At 41.1% G+C, this 22521-nt stretch overlaps 1 protein-coding gene across 2 annotated transcripts in view; it reads left to right on the top strand.

Moving 5' to 3' along the window:
- Positions 1 to 22521, top strand: part of fbxw7 (F-box and WD repeat domain containing 7) — a 111381-nt gene that overhangs the window by 25037 nt on the left and 63823 nt on the right. Inside the window, exons 2-3 of one of the 2 annotated variants that reach the window (XM_028017082.1) lie at positions 17709 to 17951; positions 18052 to 18594. In XM_028017082.1, the coding sequence (XP_027872883.1) occupies positions 17778 to 17951; positions 18052 to 18594 (717 nt within the window). In that variant the 5' untranslated portion in view covers positions 17709 to 17777. Of the gene's footprint in view, positions 1 to 17708; positions 17952 to 18051; positions 18595 to 21783; positions 22162 to 22521 lie in introns of those variants that run through there. The other variant, XM_028017083.1, reaches the window with a different exon arrangement.

Raw genomic sequence — 22521 nt, 5'->3', positions numbered from 1 at the left:
CTTGGTTAATCCTACTCATAATAAACACATTACACTTTTCCAGGGGTGAAAAAATAATTGACTCTTTCCATCTTTAAGATGACACAAAATTAAAAATTGTTTTAAATCACGGATATAAGCATGAAAAAATACATCTGATGTTGTGATGTTCTTGCTTCATCTTGCTCCTGCGGATGGATGTGTCCAAAAATATTTCCTAAAGGCTAATAAATTATTGGAGCAGATGACTGGTTCCCTCCTTGGTCATATTGGCCCAACAGTTTTACAGGTCTCATTCTGTCCTGATAACTAGTCACAGCCTTGCTCTCGGTAAAAACAACTATCATCTTTGTATTTTTCTTTCTAAATCCTCTTTTAACCCTGTTTCTTGTCCAGTAGCAGAAACACTTACATTAAGAAACCACAGGTGTTGAACTGAAATCCTCCTTTAGTCCAGAAAATGTAAAATCCCTGAATTGCATTATTACAAAACTTCTATATCCGTTGGATCGAATAATTATGGAATTGTACGTATTTATTCATATTTTAAAGATATGTACTTTTAGTTACAGCCATCTAATAAAAACAAGCTGCATGAGCCGGCTAGTACTGTCTAAACTCAGTCACCATATCTTCTAAAACAGCCATGAGGCAGATCAACAGTTTGACAAACAGTTTGCTTTGTGAAGCACCGCCTCGCTGGGAGGGAATCAAAAGGCTAACATGCCAATCAGGTGCAAGTTGGGCGGGTTAAAGTAAGAGAAACCAGATACTGCATTCAAAGCACGATGAAGACCAGCGAGCAAAACAATCACAGAGTGGATATAGTAGAATATCAGAGTTCAGGAGATACGAGATAGAAGATTTGACTGAATCAAGACATTGCCCAGAAGTTCAGACTGGGAAGCTAACTGGCAAATTACTAGCTAAGTATGTGGAGCAGGAAAATAGGTCGTATTTACTTTAATTTATACAACCAATTGCCTCAAAAAGATTCAATTACTGCAACATATAAAAGACAAGCGTAGTTACACCGTGTGATTTAGGCAAACAATATTCTTAAACTCATCCAAAATATTATTCTCCGCAAAACTTCTTTTATTTTCTGCTTACAGCAGCAGCAGCAGCAATATATTTGCTACATAGATTAAAGATTCATGGTCTCATTATTTGACATGGTTGTTCTGTTCAAAACCTTTTGGTTTGCTTGAGCAGAAAGTGTCTGGGCATGTTATAATGTTCAACTTTTATCACCCTAAATCCTCATTACTTTCAAATAGTTCACTTTTTATTTTATTTTACTTGTTGCATGGACTCAACTTAAATAGATTAACTTATAAAGCTTTTTTTTTATATCCAAACGTTCCTGCCACTTGTTTAAGATGAGTACAAACAACAAGTCGATGATAATTAAGTGATGTTTGCTTGAACTTTTTTTAAGTGTAATGTTTTATTTTACAGTGAGGAAGGCTGGAGTCTAGCTTTAGCAAATGGCTGAAGGCGTCTGATCCGCTTCAAACTCAGTACCTGTTTACTCCAAGGCAAAACTTTGGTAAGGTTCAATTTAGTGGCTAAAGAAAGTCAGACGGTTTATTCTCCAATGTGAGAAATCCCTTGAGGTAGTCAAGTTTCTTGTTTGATCAGATCTTGTTAGTCAGTATGATTAATAATTAACGGTTGATTCTTTTGTATCTAGATGCAACGTAATCATTCAATTCACAATTGAAGTTTTATTATCGGGATTCTGTAAATTAAATATTTCATAGTATATTTCACTGATTCCTTTCATACAGTCTAGGCTCCCTGAAAAGGAAAATGACCTTTCAGAGAAATATAATTTTGATTGCTTTGAGTTTAATGATATTTTACTTAATCTGACTGATATGATCTTCTTTAGCGCATACTGATGTTTCGCATTGATCATTTATAAGCTTATCAATTACAAGAGGTTTACTGTCTGTTACTGAACAGACAGCATCAAGGAACAAAAGCTGCAGATCATTTTTAAGGTAACAAAACAATTCACCATTTTGTGAGCAACTCTTGGAGCATGGTTGTGTAGTGAGTATGTTTAATTTTAATTTTTAGGTAAAGTGTACCAATAGCAAATTTAGTCAATGTTATTATAAGCTAGTTGTCAGAAGATGTAAGTAAGTCTCAGTGAGAGGGAGTATTTAAGAAAAAACACAAATTCACTGATTTAATTGTTGGTTGATAGCCGGCATATATTTGATTTTGTGCAACAAACACCAAAAGAAAAAAAACTATATGATAAATATTTACACATTCAATAAATCAATAGAAATCCAAGGGAACCTCACCGAGGCCTGTTTAGTCCCTGTCAGATATTGTTCAGAAATAAATTTACAGATGAGGAACTTTTACTAACATGTTTCACACTAGCAAGTGTTACAGAAAAAAATCTGAGTTTCGAATGTATTTAAACCAAGATTTACTATTTTGGAGAAAACATGAAACAGTGGGAAGATCAGCGTTGATTCAACAGCAAGAAAAAAAAACTGAACAAAATTATTCACAGTGATGCCGGGCCAAATTCTGGAAAAGTCTGGACAAATTCTTTAACTGCGGAAAGATAAAAGTTAAATTTGAGCAGCCTCACGTAGGCCTGTTTACTGTCTGTCACATATTCTTCAGAAGTACGTGTACAAATGAGGACATTTACTGAGACGTATCACACTAGCAAGTGTTACAGAAAAAGAAAATCTATAAGAGTTTAAAATTTAAGCGATGAAGGAAATCACAAACTCATAGTTAGCACCGACTAATCATGCTACCATAAAATAAAGCAGTAAAACAGTTAAAACTCTAGGCTTTCTGTAGAGGTATGTGTTCAGTCTTACGGGTGCACACACACACACACACACACACACACACACACACACACACACACACACACACAGACAAGCACCCATGGCAGGGGGTCTGGGTGGTGACATATGCAGATTCCAAGAGCTGATAGCAGACCCGATCAGGAAGATATTCCGTTTTAAAACCAGAGATTGATCGCCATTGTTATCGATTCTTTGCCAGAGGATGTCGGTGACATAGAGTTTCCTTGCACAACATGTGTTTTGACCCCAAAGGTCTTGAGAATCACCCAACTAGGATTTTTTTAACCTGCCTCACAGAGCCCGTTTCCGCAGTGTCTCAGGAAAAATATTCTGTTTAAAACCAGAGGTAACTACAACATCCTATTTAAATATACTATATTGTATATTATTCTCAATTATCTATCACTTTCATTGTTTTTCATACTTTAATTGTATTATTCTTAAAACTCATAATTTCCATACTTTACTTGTATTATTCTTACAACTCATACTGGTCTGAAGGCGTGGGAAAAACGGATCTGTGTGGGGGGATGGGTGGGAAAGGTGGGGGAGGGGCATCCTGTGACCGGAAATCAAAATCTATTAGTCATCAATCAATCATCCATCAAACTCCGATTAAAATTTGACAGAAGGGTGCTATAACAGGTCTGAAGGCGTGGGAAAAACGGATCTGTGTGGGGGGGGGGAGGTGGGGGAGGGGCATCCTGTGACCGGAAATCAAAATCTATTAGTCATCAATCAATCATCCATCAAACTCCGATTAAAATTTGACAGAAGGTGTCCCATATAGTCTCTCTAATGTTCTTTAGAAACACTTTAATTTAGAAATTAAAGTGTTTTTTAAAAATCTTTCAACACTGGAACTGGAAATCATTTTAAATATCCAAAATAAACAAAATGATATTTTCATAAAATGGGTTATGAAGTATCCTTAACCAAAATTACCTTTCCAAAAATAATTATCATTCATCTTAGACAGCTGGAAACAGGCAAAGGGGGCAGGTAGTGCACGCTAACTACTTTGTCCTGGATATCAGATGTTTGCATTGTTTCTCAAAATGCCAACTTTTCAACAATATTTAGTGACTGTTGTCCAAATGGAAATTATCACGCTCATTTCGTTCACCGTGAGATTAATTCTCAAAACAAGTAAGATTAATTCTCACAGTGAACGACAGGCTTAGCTAAACATTTTTAAGAAATTCATAAATACTCTTCATTATGTCCTTCATGCAACTTTTATAGGTTTTTAGACAGATAAATTATCATTGTGACTAAGTTGAGATGAACAGACATGTTTGCTGGCTGCCAGCCGTTGCCCATTGTTCACTTCCTATCTATGATGCAGAGGAAGAGCTGACACGTGTGACTGTGACTCACTGCTACATGCTGCTGCAGGTGTTGTATGGTGATCCTCTGTTAATGCTTTTACAGTCAAAAGAAGTAGTAACAGCGTTTTCTCTGCCATCTGGGGAAGAGACCATGAAGTCCCATCTTTCTTATCTTGCTGCTCTCCTCTCTGCTTTCTTTCCCCTTAATGCCATAACATTTTACTTGTTAACCTGCTGTTTTTCCGTGACCCAACCCTGGAGAAGATAATAATTAATACAATTTAGAAGATGTTTTCGTTGAGCCCAAAGGCAGCCTGACATAAGTAATAATTTGTAGGACAGCCAAGGGATTCAAATTCTTAATCTGATTAATCTCAGTTTTAGCAGTGAGTTCATCATGATTAATCTTAAACTGCATTTTGAATGAATGACTTCAGTTAATAAATGAGTTATAAATCTTTTTAGTTAGAAGACAAAATTAGTTCTCAATAATTATTGTTTGAAATAAAAACCAAAAATAAATCATGCCACTCCATAACTCTTCTGGTTGTTGCACCATTTATTTAAAAAATGAATGACATCATACTTTCACATATGAATACTAAATAAGGATCAATATTTTGATTCTTATTTAATAAAGTTTCCAAGTTTTAGTGATGAACTGTCACACCCGGATAGTATTAGTCACTAATACTATCCGGTGACTAATACTATTAGTCACTGGATATCACAGTGTGTTACTGTGATATCCTATCACAGTAACACACCCTGCAGTTTCGCTTCCTTAATTGTTTTGTAGAGTTCAGGAATTTTAATCGGTACTGTCTCTCTCGACTGTGGATTGTAGAATCTGTTGAGATTTTCAGTTTTCAAAATATTGGCGAAGCCCATGTCCTTAACTATGTCAATCGGTCTACAATCCATGGCAATCCATTCTGCAATAGTTGCAGTGAGCTTGTCAGAGGTAGATTTATTCAGTAGTCTGCATTTGCTGAGGGTTGTCAGGCGCCTACTGGATGAAGCGGAGGCTCCTTCTAAAAGGTGCGTGGTGTTAAGATGATACTCGAACTCCAGGTGGTTGGTTGAAATGAATGTTTCTTTCCACAGCATGTGCAAATGTCATTGCATTAACAGTCTTCTTCTTCTTGTGTTTTATGCCAATTGAGAGACCAATTGATGGTGCATTACCACCACCAACTGGACTAGAGTGGGAATGCCGAGGGTCAGTGACAGCCCTATTTTTAAAATTTGAGGTGTTTTGTACCTATTAGATCCAGTTAGTGAGCGTGCTGGCTGTTCACCACTGCTCACAAGAGAAAAGGAATGGTGAGAGTACAGTTCCCTGTGTTTCTGACCACCTGGTCAGACACACAGTCCTTCAGTCTAAGAAACTGTGGTCTGTTAGTGACGTAGTCAAAGAACCAGCTGATTGTTGAGGTCTCTACCTGTGTTCTCTGGAGTTTCTCACAGAGCAAATCAGACTAAGTTGCATTAAATGTTCTGGAGAAATCAAAGAACATGATCCTCCCTTGAAGCAAATGCATAATAGCATCATCAACTCCAACTCCATGGCAGTACGCAAACTGCAAGGGGTCCTGATGTGCTGGATTTTCCTTACTGGGCCAGCAGGAGTCCCACATTATGAAGGTGACATCCCACCTTCATAATGTGGGATGTCAGGGCAACAGGTCTGTAGTCATTAATGACTGGTGGGTGAGTTTTCTTTGGTACTGGAACCAGGCAGGATGCCTTCCACATCCAGAGTTCCTTCGGGACTCTGAGCTGACAGCATCCTTGATTTGGTCTCTCCAGATGCCCCTTCATGTGACTTCTAAAGATAGACATGTGAAAGGGGAGGCAACAGGAGCAGCATCATCTTCTGATTTGGTTGAAGACAAACTTGTGAAAGCAGAAGAGTCCATGACTGAGGTGGTGATATTGTTCCTCTGTCGTTTGTTCTCCAGCTCCCTGTGGTACACTTCCCGCTGTCTCTAATTTTGACCTTAAGCTGCTTATGTATAGTCCTCAATGATTCTGTCTCCCAAAAGCTGCTTTCTCGCTTATTGATTTGTTTCTATGGTCAACAGCAAGAGATTTGGACAAAAGAAAAAAAAATAGAAGACAGATACCATGTAGCTCCTACAGTAGGGGAGACAGCATTTCATTTAATGGACTGGGAAAGAGGCAACAGATGTGCTTCCATTATGAATGTGCACAAAACTTTGTCAATATTCCACTAATGTTGACAAAACAATTTCACAATTGCTGTGTTTCTGTTAAATAAGAAACACAATCAGGATCACACCTGAATAAATCCGGTCACCCGATCAGTCATTAAAAATTATGCTGAATCATGATCTTCCAACTACTTCCTATTGGCACCAGTGGCAACATCTGGTTGTTGATCATGTGACTGTTGTGATGTGAAAATTTGTTTCCGTTGCAGTTTTGCGAAACAAACAAATTTTGATACGGCCCCAAATAAAAAACCTTCATTCTAGCACCAAAACCTCTTGTTGACAAATAAGAGTTTCCCCGAAATTGCAGTGTTTCCATTAAGCAAATTTAATTATATGGTCAATGGAAACACAGCTATTGAGGTTTAGAGTCTCTTAGGGACTCTTCACCAGGAACAAGAACATGATTCCTCTGTTCCATGTTTGGAAGAGCCCACCCTTGGTTCATTGTTAGCTTCCCTGGCAGGATGCAGACCTTTCACACTTCTGACCAAGACAAAGTGGAAGTTATCAGAGACATTATGAACAGACTTTCACTCTGAGGCATCCTGCTTTTATTGGGTCATTTTAAGCCTTGTCCAAGGTGCACCAAATATTAGAATTTTGCTTAAGTTTGTTTTGTCTTTGTGCTTGGTGTTCAGAATTGTAATACTGGGGCTGTGAGGGGAGTATTTCTTGAAGCCCAGGCGTGTGGCGCAGCTCCTGAATAATTGATTCCAGCCACACGTTGGTAATCTAAAGGTAAAGTGATAGCGCTCTGCATTGTCTTCTTCGGGCCTCTGCTGCATTTTTAAAGTGTGAACTAGCACTCGGGTGTCAAAATGTTAACCTTGTCATCTCCTTAAAACTCTCCTGTCTGCTCATGGGGTCCTGAAAAGGGGAGACATGAGACACGATGCCTCAGTAATGTACCACAACGTTTTGGGACTTCAGTTTCATTTAGCTGCTGCATCCCTGTTTTTTTCTCTGCTGTTTTAGACAAAATTGAACTTTCTAATATGATATTTAATATTCACTCTGATGCTTGGCGTATTTCACAAAGCTTTCTCCTCTTCAAATGTTTGAGCAGCTGCTGTGATCTCACTTCACAATAATTGATGGAAGACGGATTAGGAACTACAAGGCTAGAGAATACAATCATCCTAATTCCATTTGATTTGTAGCATTTACGTCCGTTTCTTAGCCCCTGTTTACTTGGAGCCGCTCTTTTGAATCAGAATCACTTTATTGCCTCCAGTTCACCAGCACTTTGTGAAATCTTTCCGTAACACCCCCTGCGGAGGTGTGAAGTACTCTGCTGATGTAAAAGTGAACATGCGTAGAGCGTACGGCTGCAGCGTTTACCCTATGCATGAACAGGTAGACAGCAAAAACCATGGGAGATGGCGTTGTGCTAAACTTGTTCAGTTTAATTTCTGATGAGGAATATATTTATTTACATGAGCACTTTGTTCATGGGAGACAGCAACAGGTTACAATAGCCCATGTCGCTAGCATGGACATTGGGTTCTATGCTAGCGACAAATAATAACATTTTAGCATGTTATCATTTCGGCATGATAACATGCTAAAATCATAGCGCCATGTAGTGGCCTGCCATGAACACTACAACTGACTCACTGTGTTCTTGCGATGCCATCGAAACTTTTTTCCCAATCAACTGCAGTTTCCAGTTAATGGTCTTGTGCATAGCCTCAGTTGAATCTGTTTCTTACTGTTTGCAATTTATAGGTAAACATATCTTGCATACACAATGACATGTTTTATTCGACGGCAGCAGAAAGAAGTCACTGCTGTTGTTTTCCGACAGAGTCCTGTAAACTGCTCTCTGCCGCCGGAGTTAAAAGCGACTGAGATTTTGGTATCCACTGTGTCATTCCCTAATCAGTCCCACAACTCCCACCCACTCATTCCCTCTAAATAATTCAGCACAGCAGTTTTCCAGCCTCGCGGATCTGGTGGCGAAGCGGGACGGGGAAAAAAACCTGCTGCAGCTGCATGTCAGAAATAAACAGCTCTGAACAGTTCTGTTTGGACCTTTATTTATTACAGTCAGCTTCAGTCTGTGGTTTTGGTTAGTGTGATGCAGGAAATTCTTCTGAAACTACAGTATATAGAAAATAAATGCTATAAATTGTCATTTTAGTTTCTGGTCCAACAAGGCATTACTGCAGAGCATTTCTCGCAGGAAACCTTTTCTGTGGTTCATAAATAAAAGTGACTCTTTCCAGATGACTAAGTTTAAAGCTCACGCTGTGTGTGTGAAATTTAAATACCTTTCAACACTGTGTGTGTGTGTGTAACAGAGAAACTGAGTTCAGTTTTTATTATCTTCAGAAATGTGTGTGTTGTCGATGCTTTAAGAGTTTCCAAGGATAGTCTGGGTGTTTGGGAAATGGGTCGTCTTCTCTTAGAGCAGCATTCTTATGATGGTCTATTAATGTTCTCCTAGTAATTTTAATTTTATTTTATTTATGTTATTGCAATGTGGCAATCTTTTAGCTGCCTGTCAGTGGATGGTTTTGGCCACTAGAGTGCAGCACACTCATCACGTTTAATATCCTTTCAGGCACTGTGACGAGATCTGTCTCATTTGACCTTCACTAAATACATAGTTAAAGAGGTCATATTCGGCTTAAAGGGACAGTAACGTCCACTTTTAAGTGTTCAGGCTGGATCTTTTTAAATGGGAAATTATTTAAAATCCATTTGATGTATTTTAAGCACCGAGTACATTAACTATAAACTATTTAATAAAACCATTTTAACTCCTCACTAACTTCTTGATGTTTGTTAAACTGAAACTGCAAAATTTTGAGTTGATATTTAAGTGCCACGTTCCAATCAAATTTATTTATGAAGCACATTTCAAAACAACAAATAGTTGACCAAAGTGCTGTACATCAAATAGAACTACTTAATGATGTGAAAACAGACAAAAAAAGAGATGTTTTTGTGCCTTCACCAGTTGTTCAGATCAGCTCTATTGCTCAAAATCCTTTACCTACCTGAATCATCACAGATCACAGTGGAACAAAGTTTTCATTACAGTATGGGCCTTATTTAAACACCATACCGGTGTCTACCTTTATTAATGTGTTAATGTCCTGACCGTATATCTGTCTAGTGTTTGATGTGCCGGTGCAGCTGGGCTGCTGAAAGCTGCCGGTGTTGCTCCCTCTAGCTGCAGCTTGTGAGATTTGCTCCTGGTCTTCCTGTGAGACCCAGTGCTGTGCTGCATTGACTCTCCTGTTTATGGATCAATACCGAAGCAGGGAGCTGACACAGTGAAAAGCAATATTCATAAATGATTAATGAGGCACCCTTTCACCTGGCTTTGTCTTCAAGTCCCGAGCCAGAAAAGAACAAAACTCTGAAGATTCAGCCTCGGTTGTGTTTTGATGACGGATGAAAATACGCTCGTTTTATAGACCATTTCTGAAGCTCAGAGCATTCTGTTTTAAAGGTGTGTTGTAATGAGATGATGGTAGGCGGCTGTTTAAAGGGAATGTCTGCCTGTGTGGTGTCGTCCATCAGGTTCTATGATAACATGGAGGTTATAGTTGCGCGTTGAGAGGTTGGCTTTGAGGGCGCGCGGGCCGCGCAAACAGTGAGGCATTTACAGCTGATTGGTACAGTATTCTTTTAAAGATAGGGGGCGGTATAGTTTAGAGGTGGGAAACGGGTTAAAAACGGCTAAGAATGCTTGATGCTGCACATCAAAATTTGCTGCAGGTAAAACAAACATATATGATGAAGAACTGTTGTGTTTATGACTTTTAGGCAATCATAAACAACGGAAAATATGGCGTGTTTGTCCGTCTTTTTCTGCGCCGAGTTTAAAAATCTCGACCAGGCGCCGCAACAGCAAGCGAGGCGAACGCACCTGAAGAGGAGCGAAACCGGTGCAGACCACACGCCCCATCTCGCCCTTTCAACGCGTCAACTATAAACCTAAATTCAGATGAAGCCATATTATGATGCTGCACTCCACCTTTTATATTTGTAGCTTCTACTTCCAGACTTAATTTCTAGTGAAATAATAAACTAGGACTTATCTATTATCCAGCTGGCAGAAGAATGCTGCTGCTTTAAGACAGTATTTCATCCAGAGAATGTAAACAGATTTTAGGAACTTCAGCATCACCATGAAGTTCAGACGTTGTTGGATTTGTTGGAACTAGTTCTTTTTAAGGAACAATAATTCGTTTCTGTTCTAACATTGATTTTGTTCAATTATAAATCAATGTGTGTTTTCATGAGGCCTGATTGGCCTTTCCCTCTGAAGCGCTTCCATACTACATGGTGGCTTTTACTAGTCAGCTCTTAACTAGGTTTGTTAGTTTAGACAGCCTGCTGTTTAGAGTCAGCAGAGTTTATAAGTTCAGATTAGAACAGGGCGTTGACCTGAAGCTGCTATCATGCCACCCTTTTTAACAGAACTGGTGTCAGCATCTGTCTGAGCTGCAGCAGAATAAAGATAATAGTTGTTCATTTTGAGATGGGGATGTTTTTTTATGGTATTTTGTTGAAGGTTGGACAACTTTAAGGACTGCTGTGATAAAATTGCTTAGAATAAATTTAGATTCTTCCTGCAGCTTCAGTGGAAGAAGCAGTAAAATATAATTTCTCCAGACAGGTGTTCAGTGGAAAGAAATCCTTAAACAAGGTAAACACCACCCTGCTCCCTGAGTTCTCCCTGAATTCTGAATATAATGTAAAATAAATAATAAAGCATGATGTCGCTCAGAGCACAAAGGGTAGAATTAGACTGAATAGATCTGCCCTTATGGATCAGGCAAATTGTCACTGATACCCGAACTAGAATTTCTTTAATATCAGAACTGATGCAGGTATTAATATCGTATCGGTGCATCTCTAAAAACCATGAGAAACGTTTGTGTCTTGACTCTCAAAATTAACCAAAATTTTACCACTTCCTCATTTTTGAGCAGAAAAGAAATACATTTTTGTAAAAAATCGGAAGGAAACTTTATAACTTCCCAGTTATTTGTGCCTTATTCATGTACTATTAATAGCCAGCTGTAGCTAGTCATTTAACTGGAGATTTTTCTTCCATTATTCTCTGTTTGTTGTCCCAAACAGTTAATTTGACCCTTGAGAGTAATGTGGGGATTAAAAATATGCATTTCTAAAACTTATGTTTAGCTGGCATCTATTGAAAATGCATTTTGATATCTGATATACTGCCAGCATCAAAGCATGCGCGCCGTTAGCCGCTTAATGACTCGGATGGATCTTAATTGCCACATTTCACAGGATTTATTTTCCTGTCGCCTCTTGGTCTTTTCCATCAGTGATGGACGTCGCCGCGTTATTAGGAATTTTTCAGCATCTCTCCCGTTAAGTGTTCTACACTGCATTCACACAGTGCTGACAGATTATTGCTGTATGCCCTCCCCCCCTCTCCCCACTGTGGTATCCTCCCCTGCTTATCGGTCCCTGTAGTGCTCAGAGTGGCTCGGTTCTCCTGCTGTATTCCATCCTTCCTCAATTAACGGAGTGTCCGGCTCAGATTTCACATGGAGAAAAGCACTTTTTTATCAGCGAGTTGGAGGAGTTGAGTCTGGGTGGTTTACTGCTGCTGCTGGGGGGGAAGGGAGTAGCATCCCTCCCTGCACAGCGGTCGCAGGCAGCAGAGGGAGCGGATCAGGAGACTGCAGGGACCGGCGGCAGACTGCAGCCTGGAGAGTTAGTCTGACTACAGAGCAGGGGGCGTGTTGTGGATGGAGGAGAGTTTGTAACCGAGGAGGCGGGGAACGGCGGGAGACATGTGCTGCTCCAGGACCGTAGCCAAGCACAAGTAGAGCCGAGGAGAACCAGGACCACCAGGGACTCCAGGTCTTCACCTGTTCTTTTTTTACTTTGAATGGACCGTGAGTGCCGCCGTCCGTGCTATGAGCGTCTCTGAGTCGCCACCTGTGGATCAGAACCAGCCGGGTCCCACTCCAGCTCCGAGGAGGTTGCCTGGCGGCGGGCAGCGGCCGCGTCCCGCAGCCCGTCTCTCCCCCCGCCGCCGCGGCCCCCAACGCCGGTGCGGCCCGGCCCCCCATGAACGGGTCCATGTGCGGTTGCGGCTGCAGCATCATCTCCTCCCTGATGAAGAGACTGGGCCGCTCGGCGTGCTGCTCGGACCTCCTCTCCTGCAGCCAGACCTCGGAGCAGCTGCAGCGCCTGGCCGCTGGCCGCCCGCCTCCACCCAAGGTAACCGCCGTCAGCGGCTTGCCGCCAAGCAGCCTGGGCTACGGCTCGGAGCAGGAAGTGGGAGTTTAAAAGGCCAGCGTCCTTTTTTTTCTCCCGTTTTCAGCCTGGAGAGCTGAGCTGTAATTGATTCTTTAATGGAAGCAGGTGATTTAACGGCTGTCTGGCTGCCTTGACAACAGTGGACCTGCTTTCAGTTTGCCCATTTATTTAAATGGATGCCTTCAGTCTGCTTGTGGTTGACCATGATTGCTGCTGCCCCCCTACCCCTACTCCAACCGAAGAAAAGCTTTTTCTAATAACAACATGCTGGATGTTTCTGAGTTGGTGCTGATCCTGGCGGTGCGTTCAAGGGTTCCCCGTCTTCTCTGCGGCGGGTTGTTCACGGCCAGCAGCCACAGAGATGTTAGTCGTTTTCTGTTTTCCTGGCAGCTTGTCTGTGTTGCACCAGAAGGCCAGTTCTCTGGTTTCCAGGAAAATCCACAAAGGATGCTGATGAGTTGTTGCATGGCAACAACTTAAAGGAAAATAGATGAGTGACAGTTCTGGAGAAGAGCTGTTTATAGACTTTAGTGTCACTCAGAGGTGGGTAGAGAACCCAAAAATTATACTCAAGAGTAGCACCACTCCAACATATTTTTACTCAAATACAAGTAACTGCGTAAGTGTAGGTAGTTACTGCCCAGCTCTGGACTTTAGTGTCACTCAGAGGTGGGCAGTAAGTAAGACTACAAACAATTTTCATTGTACTTGGATAAATGTAAAGAAGTAACTATCCAAGAAATTACTCAAATAACAAAAACATGAAGTTATGTCCAATTTCTCATACTTTAAAGACTAAAGTAAAAAAAGAAATAAGTAACATCTTTGCAAAATAACATATTCAGGCAGCACTTCAAGTCATTAAAACAATATGAAACTAATACTGTCTGTGACGCAAACATAATGAATGTTAGAACAGGGTGAAGTACTTAAGCAGCAGGCCCAGCAGAGAGGAAATAACATTAGAAAAATAAAGCTTGAGCACAAACAAGAAGTTTTACGTCTGCATCTCATGCATTTTTTGTTTTTCCTTCACTCAGTGAAGTTACAGTAGATAAAGTATCCACCAGAATTTTTCTCCAGTAAGAGTAGCGATACTTTATAATGCAATTACTCAAGTAAAAGTAAAAAGTGTAGTAGTATAATTACTCCAGAAGGTAAAATTTGTTGACAATTCAAAAAGTTGTTGATATTTGTCCATGTTTCCTCAGGTATTTTTTGGTCATTTATCTGTTGCTATTGGTTCCAAGTTTGTGACAGCGCCCTCGCCTTCAGCTCACTCCAGATTCTTCATCAGGTTCAGGTTGGAACCTTGAAAGCCACTTCAGTTAATATGACCTACAGTGCAGAGACGTGGTTTCAGTCTGAACATGGCAAGGTTATCAGTGAGTCAGCTGTTCAATCACAAGTAAGACTCCACCAAATCAGGAAACCACTTATTAGCAATATTATTGTTAAAAATTGCCGTGGCGATATTCGCTCTGATGGAGCCAGGCTTTCCTTTCCTTCGCCCTTACATGACGCCTCCACCTCCCTCCATCAGCTTTACTCAACATGGAGATCAGATGTCCATCTAGCTGGCCTGATGTATAATCAAGATGCATAGAGACAGAATGCCTCGCACGTGAAATGTAACATCTCACTAAATATTCTGTTCAAGAAGTCATTTGTGATTGATGAATTTCTCTGCCAGATACTTTGTTCAATCATTATTAAATGGGATTAAGATTAGAGGCGAAAAGTGCCTGCGTCAAGACAGTCACAGTTCTTTCAGAAATTATGAGCTGAAAGAACTGTGGCTGAAATATGAATATATCTCATTTACGTCTGTAAATGTATTTAATGTAAACACAGCAATTGCGAGATTATTATTTATTTATTTTGTAAACTGATTATCAGAATATCGACAGTTTTGTGCAGATTAGTAATGGAAACACAGCTACTGACTGCTAATTGCCACCAGCTGATGGGTGTGTGTGTGTTTTGCATCCTGTCTGTTTCTGTGACTGTTGATGAAACCTAGCAGGCTCTGTTCTCTTCACCCACCGTGAAGCAGCACCGTGATGTGCTGCTGTATTTCAAACCTCCAGGGCTTTTAAAACTCTGAAAAGGCGCCTTTTGACTCGGCTCGTCTGAGGCTGAAGCAGACTCTTTGTGCTGCAGTTTTCTTTTGAAACTGTAGTTGATGTGAAGTCAAGCAAACAAATTCACACAAGCACAGATGCAGACAGGTTGTGACTTTTGTTAAGAGGTTTGGAAACATAATGTTGACTGATTATGGCAAAAATAATTTTTATATGAAGTCTCACCTTACTCTAAAATATGTTAATTTTAAACCAGAGAGTTTAAAATTAATTCCTCTGATTAATGAAAAAGGTAATTGTGCATTTATCATTGTGATAATGATAAATACGACAATAAGAACTATTTCTTCCTTTTTTTGTAGTAGCTGTCTGCCTGTGACTGCATGACACAGCACCCATAATCCCACAAAATACAAATACTGCTCTAGAAAAACATTTCTGTTTGTACTGTCCTTATTTAGGACGGTAGTCACAAGGGCTACCGTGACAAATACTTGTATCGCGATACAAGTATTTCATATCAATCAATATCAATAATTATTTATTAATTTTTTTTTGTTTTGTTTTAAATTTTTGCAATCCTGCCAAACTGGTGACGTGACATTTCCTGTTTCATCTGGTTTTCTATCCACATCTTTGTTTTTTACTTATAAGCAGTTATGAGGCACAGTGGCAAAACCTGAAACTGCTGCTGCGCAAGTTACTCAACAGGCTGTTGCTAGGTAACCAAGGAGTGACTGAATTGGTTCATGTCACCAACTCAGTCACTCCTTTGTAGCTCAGCCATTAAAGGTTGAGTGACTAAAGTCTTTCTTTTTTCTCCCCACATCCTCCAGAATGCTTTGCAGTTCTGCATTGGAGTTCAGTAAAATTATTGAACATTCTAGCAGATGCATATTGATAGAATATTTTCAAATGTATTTTTATTTATTGATACTCTAATTGAACAAACTGTGGAGAAAGATAAATATAATCCTGACAATACAGACAATTTTTAAAAAACATAATTTAGAAATGATACAGCAAAATCCTTATCGTGGTAAGAAATTAATCATAATAAATGATAAACGACGCGATAAATATCATTGATCTCTCTGTTAGGATCAAAGCAGCTCTTCACTCTTCATGCTGCTCTCTGTTTGCCAGCAGATGTGTTCTCTCCTCACAGAAACACAGTGGGTATTTAATCTGCCTGTCTGCGACAGTAAAACAATCTAAAGCGCTTTAAGATTCAATAAAAGTACAATTTGTGTTATTTTTCTAGCTGCTGTGTTATTTGAAGGCCAACTCTGGAATGCGCTTTATTTAGCGATCGATGTCAGACCTTAGTTGTGTTTGCCTGTTTCACAGCATGTTCATCTGCAGCAGCAGCAGCAACTAGGAAGCACAGTTCCAGCTGTGCGAAGGACCGGCTACAGAATCCTGGTCGTTCCAGTAAAAGGCAGAGAAATTTCAGCTATTCATAGTCTTCCTTTTCTAGGCGGTCCCGAGAGACGGGGCCGTGCAATCCGAGCTACGTCTAATGCTTCCCACCACGCAGCAACAGCAGCAGCGGGTCTATCGGCCAGACAGGCAGAGAGGAGAGGCCTTTCAAAACTACCTGCGAGTCTCCCCTCAAGGTCGAAGCTCTTAGTGTGAACTGGAGACGATAAAGGATGCCAGCAGCCTTCCAATATTCATCCATTTTCTGGTGAAGTGGGTTGTGGGTAAACATTAGGTCTTAATTTGTCAGACCTAATGTCTGGATTAGGGAGAGGTTTCCATACTTATTTAAACTCTCATAGACACTTTAACAACAATTACACTGGAACTAAATAACTTGATTCCTGTCACAGATGAGCAATCTGTTGAAGCTAAGGATGCAAGATATGATTGAGTTAAACTAAAGTTGATAATCTTATTGATAAATTAACAACTTATTGATGAGCTGGCATTTTCTTAAAAACTTGAGTTTTCTCTCAGAGGGCCGACTGTTTTGCCTCAACATAAACTTTCTACATTTTTCATATGATGAATTAAAAAGAAAACATTACGTTGTGTCTGCTGTATTAAATACTGACTGAATGAACCAGAAATTGTGCTTTTCACAATAATAAACTGTCATAGGTATAAAGTAAAAAAACAACCTCTTAGGTTGCTGAATAGAAAAATAAAAGATGAAAAGAATTAAATATTCTAAGCACTATATCTCTCTGTTCCCCATGAACACAAAGCTATTCTGTTAGACGGAATATTAAAACTTAGAACCGAAGTTTACTCACGACAACCTTGATTATTGACGTGTTTTTTTCCCCCATGATGTTGCATTTTTCCCCCTCCACTTTTCTGTCATATTATCCTTGCTTTCGTAGCGTATCATAAATTTTTGGTTGAGAAGTTAAAGCTGCTCCTTCTTGCAGCTCGGTTGATTGAGCGCTACTAACTAAAGTTGGTAACTTAAAGACCTCGAGTGTTTATATTTAAAAACAAAACGGCAAAAAGCGCAGTTATCTTCCCACAACTTACTCTGGTTGGACCGTTTCTTTTTACCATTTTCCGCCCTTTACCTTTTTCGTTCTGGTGTGGCCGCCATCTTTGTTTCTGTATCAGCTGGATGCGCCACTTAAGGACGACAAGTAGCGCCCTCTGCTGGATGGGGTCAGAACTACAACACTAACTGACAGTCGAAGGCTAAGCAGACGTTATTAGTCAATTAAATTGAACTAATTTTAATCTATTAAACCATTAATCGACAGTTAATTGTAAATGTATTGATTGTTTGCATCCCCAATTGAAGCCCGACTTCCACAGACTTGTGTTTTAAAGAAATTTAAGTTTAAAATGCAGGATTTCAGTATCTGTAATATTGCAGCAGCCTCGGGGAGAAGAATTTGGAATGACCTTTGAACCCCACTCATCCTCTCTCTGAACTGTTTATGTGGAGTCTATCCAATGTTAACCCACTCTGTGTGTTTCCTGCAGAATGCCAAGCCCTTCCCCTCCTCAGACAGCCTAGCGAAGGTCCAGGAGGTAGCAAGCTGGCTTTTGGAAATGAACCAGGATCTGCTGTCGGGGGGCAGCAGCAGCAGGCGCAGTCGGGGCCTCGGGGGTCAGGCTGTGCGAGGTAACGCCTCCTCCACCACCCGGGCACCACAGCAGGCGGCCGAGGACGATGAGGACGAGCACGTTAACCGAGTGGTGGAGGAAGAGGAGCTGCGGCAGAGGGTGAGGCCTCGGCAGACGCAACCTCACAAAGAGGGACGAACACTTTCTCATGAGAATGTTGTCTGTTTTTTTCCCCCTCTTCTTCTCTGGTCCCGATCAGCCGGAGGCGTCGCTGGCTGACGGCGAGCGGGAGGAGCCGTGGGCGCCTGGCGAGTCCGGAGCCAGCAACGGCTCTCAGGGTGAGGGGGAGGAGGTGGAGGAGGGCCAAGGAGGGCCGCTGAGCGAAGTCACCGGGGACGGCAAGGGAAGCCGGTGGCAGTGGGGGACGGACCAGCAGAGGCAGCTCCAAGGACAGCGCCCCCTGGAGGAGGACGAGGACGAGGAGGAAGAGGAAGAGAACAACAACAGCACCAGTCACCAAGAGGAGGAAGACACAGAGGGAAGGACAGAGGGAGGGGAGGAGCATGGGAGGGAGGAGGGAGAGGGAGAGGAAGAGGAGGAGGATGAAGAGGAGGACGATGAGGAGATGGACCAAGACAGCGATGAGTTTGAACATTCAGCGGAGAGTGGAAGAGAGGAGGAGGAAGAGGAGGGGGGAGAGGGAGAGGAAGGGCTGCGCTCCCCCTCCCTCAGGAACAGCGTGTCTGCCCCCAGTAGGAATCAGGAGACGGGATGTCCACACCAAAGTTCTTCCAGCAAGAAGGTAAGCTGCTGCTGCTCGTTGTGTCCTGATGCTCTGCAGGCCGGAGCACGCCCCCCTGTGGAGTCATCCGGGACGTCCCAGAGTTTATCTTAGCGCCACACCCTGCTCACCTGCAGAAACATTCAGGTCAGCGCCACAGGCTGCTGTCTGCTCAGCTGTGAACGTGGTCAGAGTCTGAAACAGTGGCAGTAGCCCAGGGCCAAAAATGTTTTTGTTTTTTTTAATGAATGCGTGTTTTGCAGTACAATAAATCATTAACAATATATAATCGTTAATGATTTAGACACTTGATCGATATCAATAGATCATACATCAGAATATTCAGTATACAGAACAATCATTGAACTCTGAACCAGAACCGCACAGCATTCTGGGGGGACATAGGCAGAGGAAAGGCTATAGCCGATCAACCTCTCATGGCAAGCTAAGCAAGGTTGGTAGCATCAACAAAGTTTCAGGTTTCACCACCATCATAACTGCTTAAAAATAAAAAACATCAGGACTGAGTCAAAACTGGATAAAACAGGAAAGATGAAGCCACCGGTTTGGCGGGATTTCAAATACTTAAAACCAAAGACGAGGGGACAATTATCGACATTAATTGATATGAAACACTTATAGTGTATAAAATTTTTAGCCATATTGTCCAGCTCTTATTGTACTTTATATAGCAGGTATAGACCCTTGTCTGGTGAGCTGTAATAATATTTGGAGATTTTTATGAATATGAGCAACACTCAGTATTTGAAAATGATGAAGGTATAGTCATTTTGTGGGGGTAACCGCATGTTAATGACCAAGAAATGAATTAAACCAACCGTAATTCAGAACTAATTATTTATAGAACTACTTATTAATATCCTATAATCTGCAATAGCAAAATGATTTTTCTCTAGTAGATAGAGTCCAGGGACTCGTATCCTTTTAAACCTGGCCCAGCATGGATCTCCAGCTCCATCTAGTGGGCTAACGGTGCCTTCACGCTGCAAGCAGTATGAATAACTCTGAATGAGAAAAAAAAAAAGCTAAAATGTCCATTTTGATTGGGCATGTGAGGTATTAGTTTAATGTGTTTAATGTCCCTGCTGGGGCAGAGCTTAAGGCGGACTGGAGGAGTTTCCAGGACCAGAAGCTCCGATCAAGATCCTCCAGGCTGGAACAGACTTTTCTCTGCCAAGATGCCCATACATCCTTAAAAAGTCTTAAAGTCATTTGAGAAAAAGTAAGTTCGTGCCTTTAATATGTAAATCACAGGCACGACTGTTTAGTTTTATAAAATATTTGCTTTTTTAAAAATGTATTTATTTTTATAGAACATTTTTATTAAATAAATATATATATATATATATATATACATGTGGCATCTCAAATAATAATAGTTTAAGTTACCTCTTCACTGCATTCTTTAACTCGAGACAGTTGAGACAACAATGCCAGCAGCCTCAACTAGTTACCACTAGGTAACTAGCTAGTTTCCACTAGGTAACTAGCTAGTTACTAGCTAACATGGGTCCTAGCTACCTAACTAGCTAGCATAGGCCCTAGCTACCTAGCTAGGTAACTAGCTAGCATAGGTACGTGGAAATTTATGGCCAGTCGACTGGACGTGGTCTTAAAATTAAATATGTATATTTTTTAAATTAAAAATGTTACATTTAGAAAATTAATTTAACAATAAACAACCCCCCATACTGAACGTGCACCCCCTGCTGCCCACTAGTACGTGGGAGAATGCAGGAAAATATCAAACTCAACCTTTCTGGCCTCACAAGCAACTTGCGGAGTGTTTCTGTCTTCCCAACTTCTCTCAGTTTTTTTATTCCTTAATATGTATCTTTGGTTTTCCACATAATATTTATTACTTTCATTTGTTCGGTTGATAGAAATATGTCTAAAAAAGAGAAATTTGGTTAGTGTCTGCAGTGGGGCAGTGTTATGATGGTATTTGACACCAGAGGGCGACATTGGTTCGTTAGATTTTTGTGAATTTTATTGAGTTTTATTTTTGTCGCTAGATCCATGTTATTGGTTTTACTGATAAAATAAAAAGCATTGCTTTGTATTAAACACAGTAATAAATGCAGCTTGCATTGTCCTTCATGGCATGGTTGTAGTTAAAGGTTAGGACTTTAATTTCTTGACTTTGAGTACAACTCAAGTGTTTTCTTACCTTCACTTTCCTCTTAAAACTCTGGAGCTTATTTCACCTGCTTCTGGAGGTGAATTTATTGTGTCCTGCAGTGTAAAGTCAATCAATCTTGAGAAATTTCAGTAGCACTGACACATCTTATCTGGAATTAGAAACTGGAATGTTAAAAGCAGGACTATGGTCTTAAATTGATTCCTCAAATGCTGGTTTTTTGATTCTACTGGCTGGAAGCATCATCATCTGTCATTTCAACTCATCAACTCATTTCAAACTAAAATGTGAAGAAAATGGTTCAACGACCATGCGCGAGATCTCAAGTTGTGCACAAGAGTCTGTCAGCATATTTTGGATAATCGCGTTACAGCAGGGAATAGTGTGAGAGCAGAAGAAAGTTTCAGTCTCTGGTTACCTGTGCTGCATACTGACCGTAAAGTACAACACCACTGTACTTCTGCTCCACTTCTCCCCAGTAAACTGCTTCATTTGTTAATATTTTTACTAGTAAAGTTCTTGTGTTCAGATTGAGTGAGGAAGAAGTCGTGCTTTTCTTTGTGTTTTAGCGTGACGTTCTTCTGCAGCTTTAAATAACGGCCGTTCTTGCTCAGGTGCCCTTGTTGGTCAGAATAACCTTGAACTATTGATATCTGCTGCTGAAGTCTGACCAGCCTTCCTCAGCACCTTTCCACAGAGATCCTGAGCTTCTAACAAAACCCTAACGTCTTCTCTCCGGATGACTCGTGAGGTTCAGATGAGGGTTTGTTGTCTGCTGTCTATTTAGGAACTGAACCCCTGTGATATCCAGTGACTCGGGTCTCCAGGTTGAAGGGGTCAGAGTGGTGACAGAACGACCCCGGTGAGGAATCGCCCCGATCACACGTGTGCTGTGTCAGACGAGTCCTGGTGCACATTCCAGCACCCAGGGGTCACGAGAGCTGGGTCTGACTGGGCCCATCCTCTTTTCAGACTCTGACATCAGCTGCTGTGCCTCGCTAAGCTGACACTCTGACCTCACAGACTACTTTAAAGACTGCCAGGCAGACGGCCGGACGAGTTACTGATCTGGTCGAAGCTCAACAAGCGCCGCGTTGAGATATCTGGAAGATACCAAGAGGAGCTGGGAAAGGTTTTAGAGCTTCTTCTGTTTCCTTCTGGGACATGATCCACTAGAAGGCTTGCATTTTGTTTCTGCAATGCTGCGGCATTGCCCCATTCCCCGTTTCTCGTCGTCGGGTGCTCGGGCAAAGATGCCAAATGCTGCCTCTGAGAAGGAGAAGGCTGTACGTGTCCCGCAGGAGAGCCAGGCCCTGGACCTGCCAGACCCCAAGGACATTGCCTCCAAATCGTTGCCGCCCCAGAAAGTACTCAAGATCTTTAGCATCAACATCATCGCGCAAGGTTTACCGTTCTGTCGCAGACGGGTGAGTGGCGTCCATCACCAGAGAGGAATGCACTTTGGTTTCAGTTTAATCACTGATCCTGAAATATCAGAGATCGCTGCAGAGGCTAGAGCTCACTCACAGGCAGACTCAAAATGTCTGCTGAATAACTACACGGTTAATAACTACAGAGATCTGCTGAATAATGCTGAACAACTGCAGATGTTTGCTGAATAACTGTGAATATCTGCATATAACTGTTAAATAACCACTGATTTGCTGAATAACTACATAAATCTGCTGAACTCTATTCAACACATTCTCTTGACCACATCTTAGCAAAAAATAATTACCTCTTTTGCTCACAGGGATTGCTAAATACTTATCTGACAAACATTTTTT

This window comes from Xiphophorus couchianus, chromosome 5 (assembly GCF_001444195.1).
Source record: "Xiphophorus couchianus chromosome 5, X_couchianus-1.0, whole genome shotgun sequence".
NCBI classification, from domain to species: Eukaryota; Metazoa; Chordata; class Actinopteri; order Cyprinodontiformes; family Poeciliidae; genus Xiphophorus; species Xiphophorus couchianus.
Note: the sequence above shows the minus strand (reverse complement) of the source record. Positions and strands in the feature narration are given on the sequence as shown.